Source organism: Galeopterus variegatus, unplaced genomic scaffold, assembly GCF_000696425.1.
Source record: "Galeopterus variegatus unplaced genomic scaffold, G_variegatus-3.0.2 Scaffold426, whole genome shotgun sequence".
NCBI classification, from domain to species: domain Eukaryota; kingdom Metazoa; phylum Chordata; class Mammalia; order Dermoptera; family Cynocephalidae; genus Galeopterus; species Galeopterus variegatus.
In genome coordinates this window covers 315,491-321,372 of record NW_007726537.1, presented here as the reverse complement: position 1 = coordinate 321,372, position 5,882 = coordinate 315,491, and the positions used below count along the sequence as shown (strand labels likewise).

General features: G+C 47.1%; 1 protein-coding gene across 1 annotated transcript in view; it reads left to right on the top strand.

Moving 5' to 3' along the window:
• The first annotated feature begins 54 nt into the window (after positions 1-54).
• TMEM173 (transmembrane protein 173) overlaps positions 55-5,882 on the top strand; it is a 10,468-nt gene continuing 4,640 nt past the window's right edge. Inside the window, exons 1-3 of the mRNA XM_008568632.1 lie at positions 55-421; positions 556-739; positions 992-1,100. Coding sequence (XP_008566854.1) covers positions 81-421; positions 556-739; positions 992-1,100 — 634 coding nt within the window. The 5' untranslated portion in view covers positions 55-80. The remainder of the gene's footprint in view (positions 422-555; positions 740-991; positions 1,101-5,882) is intronic.

Below are 5,882 nucleotides of genomic sequence, written 5' to 3'. Positions count from 1 at the left end.
GGCGGGAGCGCCGCCGAGCTTCCCAAGCAGCGCACTATCCAGTGCGCCACCGGGCCGGCCCCCAAGAGCAGCTTCTGACAATGGCTGGGGCACCAGTGAAAGAGAGAGCTCGGGCAAGGTGCCTGGCCAGGGCCTCAGCCTCAGAAGGGCTGGAGAGCAAGGGGAGCATGGTCATGGATTTCTTGGTTCCACAGATGCCCCACTCCAGCCTGCATTCATCCATCCCATGTCCCAGAGGTCACGGGGCCCAGAAGGCAGCCTCTGTCCTGCTGGTTGCCTGCTTGGTGGCCCTTTGGGGGCTGAAGGAGCCACCATCCCACACTCTCTGGTACCTGGTACTCCATCTTGCCTCCCTGCAGCTGGGACTGCTGTTCAAGGGGATCTGCAATCTGGCTGAGGAGCTGTGCCATGTCCACTCCAGGTGACTGACTCCCTGCAAGACCTGTGGCAATTGGGCACCCAACATGTGTCCCTCCCTTGACTGCCAGCCCCGCCCCTCCCTGAGCCTCTCTGGCTGAGTGGGGCTGGGGTCTGGGGCTTGGCTGTCATCTGCAGGTACCAGGGCAACTACTGGAGGGCTGTGTGGGCCTGCCTGGGCTGCCCCATCCGCTGCGGGGCGCTGCTGCTACTGTCCTGCTATTTCTACTTCTCCCTCCCAAACATGGCTGGCCTGCCCTTCACTTGGATGCTTGCCCTCCTGGGCCTCTCACAGGCACTGAACATCCTCCTGGACCTCCAGGTATGACACAGAGGGAGGTGGGGGGTCTGGACAAGTGGAGGCTGTGGCTGGTGTGACCTGCTCTCAGCTCAGAACTGGGAGTGGGACTAGTTTAAATTTTGGAGTCCTTGGAATGGATCCTATAATGTCCTGGAACAATGGGTTTGGTGATGGTAGAGGAAGCAAGTCAGCTGCTGATTGGGAAAGCTTCTTGGAGGAGGAGGGCTCCGGTGTTTTTCATGGAGGCCTCCAGCCCCATCTTACTGTCCACAGGGCCTGGCCCCAGCTGAGGTCTCTGCAGTCTGTGAAAAACGGAACTTCAATGTGGCTCATGGGCTGGCATGGTCATATTACATTGGGTACCTGCGGCTCATCCTGCCAGGTGAGCCATCCTCTATGCCCCCGCTCCCAGAACTACAAACAGACAAAAGACACATAACCTCTTGTGTTTCCAGAACTCACTTTACTTTTCAAAGCATTTTCATGTTTCCAAATGATTTGATTCCCAAAGCATCCCTGTAGGCATGAAGGATGTTTTTATTATGCCTGGTTTACAGTAATAATATGGGGCTTAGAGCCATTAAGTGATGTGCCCAAGGTCACCCGTGAATTCTTTCAATAAATATTTGCTGCATGCTGTGTGCCTTTCATGTGCATTCTCTCTCTCTCTCTCTCTCTCTCTCTCTCTCATGTTTTGGTTGCTGGTGTAGGGATCTGAACCTTTGACCTTGGAGCTTGGTGTTTGGTATTATCAGCTCCATGCTCTAACCAAGTGATCTAACTGGCCAGCCCCTCATTTTTTCTTTTAATTCACATCCTGTGAGGAAGAAATCATCATCATCCCTATTTTAGAAATAACAAAAGTGCAGTTCTGAGAAATCAAGTGACTTGTACAATGTCACACGACTTGGCGAGAGGACCGCCCCACTGTGGAGCCATGTCTCATTCCTCTGACTTGCAGGTCAAGGCTATGGGTCTTGCATATTTTATTGCTGTCTCCCCTTGACACCAGGGCTTCTGCTAGGAAAGGGTTCTGGAGCTAGAGGCCTGGCTCTCTGCTGGGAGAGAATGCTGGGAATGTCACCTCCCAGGGCTCTGCCTGCCTTTCAGAGCCCTGAAAGCTCTGCTGGGAAAACATGGGGCTGCCACAGAAATCTAGGAAAAGGAGAAGTGAGGGGGGAGAAGGGTGGTGGGAATAGGAGGAAGGGTAGGAAGGGTTCCTGGATGCTCTGCTCCCTGGCACAATGATGTTGTGAGGCACCCTCCCATAAGAAATGCACTTACACGCCACTCGTGCAGAAAAGGACAGTTTATTCCCTCCAGCTGGCCAGCGTCCGTCTCCCAAGGAGCAACCAAGGAAGAGCGGCATCAGGCTTTGGTCTTGTGGGGTTTTTAAAGACAAAAACTACATCCCGTTGGCACATGGGTTTGTCCAGGTGCACAAAGCAAGCTAGGGAGCTAGGTCACAGAGGCTGAGAATGAGCCATTCGAGCAATCAAGCATACATGTTTCATTGTGTATGGTTCCTGTTCCCATGTAATAATTCACTGCATATGGCTCCTGTTTTCATGCAGAAGGGCGGGGGGGTAGTCTGCAGGTCAGATGGGGCAAAATGGAGTTACTTAGGTTGAGCAAGCAATTCTACAGAAGCAGATAGCGTATGTTATGAGGGTGTAGGGAGCTCTATTTCATTCCCAACTCCTCTTTAGGAAGGAATCAAATCATTGATTCATCGGTACTTAATTTGTTGTACTTAGTACGTAAGACAAGAAGTTTGATTGATTATACTCGTTAACCAAGGTGATGAAGTTTAGATGTGTTGTCCCCTCCAAAACTCATGTGGAAATTTGATCTCCAATGTGGCAGTGTTGGAAGCTGATTGAGTCATGGGGGTGGATCCCTCATGAATTGATTAATGCTCTCCCTGGGGGAGGGGGGGGAGGGAGTGAGTTCTCCCTCTATTAGTTCCCATGAGAGCTTGTTGTTTATAGGACCCTGGCACCTCCTCTCTGTCTCTCTCTTGCTTTCTCTCACCATGTGATTTGCTTGTACCCACTGGCTGCCTGCCACTTTTCGCCATGAGTAGAAGTAGCCTGAGGCCTATGCCAGATGCAGCTGTCCCAGAATCGTAAGCCAAATAAACCTCTTTTCCTTATAAATTATCTAGCCTCAGATATTCTGTTATAGCAACACAAGATGGACTAAAACATAAGGTGGCCAGGAAAAAGATTTTAAACCAATTTTTATTATTATTATATGACTCTTTTCTTTCTTTAATGTGTTTTCTGACTAATGCAAGGCTGTCTCTAATAACACCTGAATGGTTGGTATAAAAACAACAGGTTTCCCTAGAGCCATACATAATCCACCTTGTTAGTCTGATTGTGTGGATTCTATATGGGTACATCTGCTGCACATTCAGATAGGTCCAGCTTCTGTGTAGGACACAATGGCCACAGCAAAGAGGAAAAAATTAACTTTTTACAACATTGTCAGATTGACCACTTGGTGTAAATTTTTTTATCAAAGCACATTGCATTTTTAAATTGTTATTTAATTGGAAAAACTCTCAGTAAACTGGGAATAGAAAGCACCTTTCTCAATCTAATAAAGTGCATCTACAAAAAGCCCACAGCTAACATCATACTTAATGGTCAAAAGCTTGATGCTTTTCCCATAAACTGAGGAATAAGGCAAGCATGCCCATTCTTGCCATTTTTATGCAGCATTGTATGGGGCCAGCATTGTATGTTAGTCAGTCTGCTCATGACAAAGAAGGAGGTCCAGATTGGAAAGGAACAAGTAAAACTGTCTTTATCCATGGATGGTATGGTCCTGTGTGTAGAAAATACTGAGGAATCCGTACAAAAAGCTACTAGAACTAAACATGTTTGGCAAGTTTGAGGACCCGAGATTAAAATGAAAAAAGGAATTGTACTTCTATATACCAGTAATGAACAGTTTGAAAATGAACTTAACAATTTCATTCACAATAGCATTGAAGAGAATAAAATGTTTAGGAACAATTTTAACAAAAGCATGCAAGGGCCGGCCCGGTGGCGCACTCGGTAGAGTGCGGCGCTTGGGAGTGCGGCGGCGCGCCCGCTGAGGGTTTGGATTCCATATAGAGACCGGTTGGCTCACTGGTTGAGCGCAGTGTGGGCGCGACACCGAGGGTTGCGATCCCGTTGCCGGTCACGGTACGGGCGCAACACTGAGGGTTGCGATCCCGTTACCGGTCACGAAAAAAAGACAAAAAGGAAAAAAAAAAAAAAAAAAACCCCAAAGCATGCAAGACTTGTCTGTTGAAAACTACAAAATATTGCTAATAGAAATTAAAGACAGTCTCAGTAAATACAGAGACATTTTATGTTTATGGACTACAAGACAATATTGTTAAGATGTCAATTTCTCCCAAATTGATTGATAGATTCAATGTAACCTCTCTCACATTCCAAGAGGCCTTTTTGCAGAATTGACCAATTGCTTTTGTCGGTGGGTAGGCCTCTCTGACCAAGGGGTGAATCTGGCATAGACTGAAGAAAGTTATGGTTAGTGATTTCAGCAAGTTTATCATCTCTGAGGCAGTGCAACAGAGAGGGTGTAATTCCTTGTATGTAGGGGGTTCATTCAGCCCTTAGGAGGGCAAAGGGAAGGAGGCTCATCCAGTTCTCGCCAGTCTCTAGTTTTAATTTGGTAAGTGTTTCTTTTAAAGTCCGATTCATTCATTCTACCTGTCCTGAACTTTGTGGCCTATAAAGATAATGCAAATTCCAATTCATTTTTAATGTTTTAGCTAATAATTGGGAAATTTGGGCTGTGAAAGCCAGGCCATTGTCAGACCCCAAGATTATAGGTAGGCCAAATCTGGGGACAATTTCCTGTAACAATTTTTTAGTGTTATCTGAGTGATTTCAGTTTTGGTAGGAAGGGCTTCTACCCATCCAGAAAAAGTATCTATGAACACCAAAAGGTAGCAGTACCCATACTGTCCAGGTTTTACCTCAGTGAAGTCCATTTCCCAGTGTTTGACAGGGTTGGTTCCTTGCGTTCTGGTTCCAGTGGGCAGCCTTGATTTTTTTTTTTTCCTTTTTGTCTTTTTTCATGTCCGGCAACATACTGCAGCCCTCAGTGTCACGCCCGCACCGGACCGGGACCGGCAACGGGATTGCAACCCTCGGTGTTGCACCCGCCCCTCGCTCAGCCAGTGAGCGGCCGGTCTGTATGTGGGATCCGAACCCTCGGCGGGAGCGCCGCCGCACTTCCCAAGCGGCGCACTGTAGCAGTGCACCACCGGGCCGGCCCTGGCAGCCTTGATTTTGATCCTGGATTTACTTGTGAACAAATTTCATATTTGGTAACAATGTCTTTTGTTATTTTGTCAAGATCTTAGATGTAATAATATTTTTTAAAAGTTAAGTTAATTTTGTGGATCCAAGGTGTGTTTCTTGATGTATGTATTTAATTAGCAATCTGCCTAGTTCGGATCCCACATACAGACCGGTTCCCGCTCACTGGCTGAGCAAGGTGCGGGCGCAACACCGAGGGTTGCGATCCCGTTGCCGGTCCCGGTCTGGTATGGGTGCGACACTGAGGGTTGCGATCCGTTGCCGGACACGAAAAAAGACAAAAAGGAAAAAAAAAAAAAAAAAGTTCAGTTAATTTTGTGGATCCAAAGTGTGTTCCTTGATGTATCTGTTTAATCAGCAATTTGCCTAGAGCCTGTGGCAAATAAATCCTGTGGTCTGGCAGAATTTTCTAATTCATGGCAGTGTTGGAGGCTTTTAAGATCTTAGCATGTTCTACTCCTTCTTTAATATAATGGGGAGTCGGCAGCAACTGAGGTGCCAGAACGACTATTAAAGAGTCAAATGGCCCCATTGGTTTTAATGTGGCCTCTTTGGCAGTCAAATCTGTAGCAGCATTGCCTTGGATCTCAAATGAGTTATCTTTCTGGTGCCCCAGACAATGTATGATGGCCACTCTTTTTGGATACCATACGGCCTCAAGGAAGGCTAGTATTTTTGCTTTATTATTTATTTATTTATTTTCTTTCTTTCTTTTTTTTTTTCCTTTTTGTCTTTTTTCGTGTCCGGCAACGGATCGCAACCCTCAGTGTCGCACCCATACCAGACCGGGACCGGCAACGGGATCGCAACCCTCA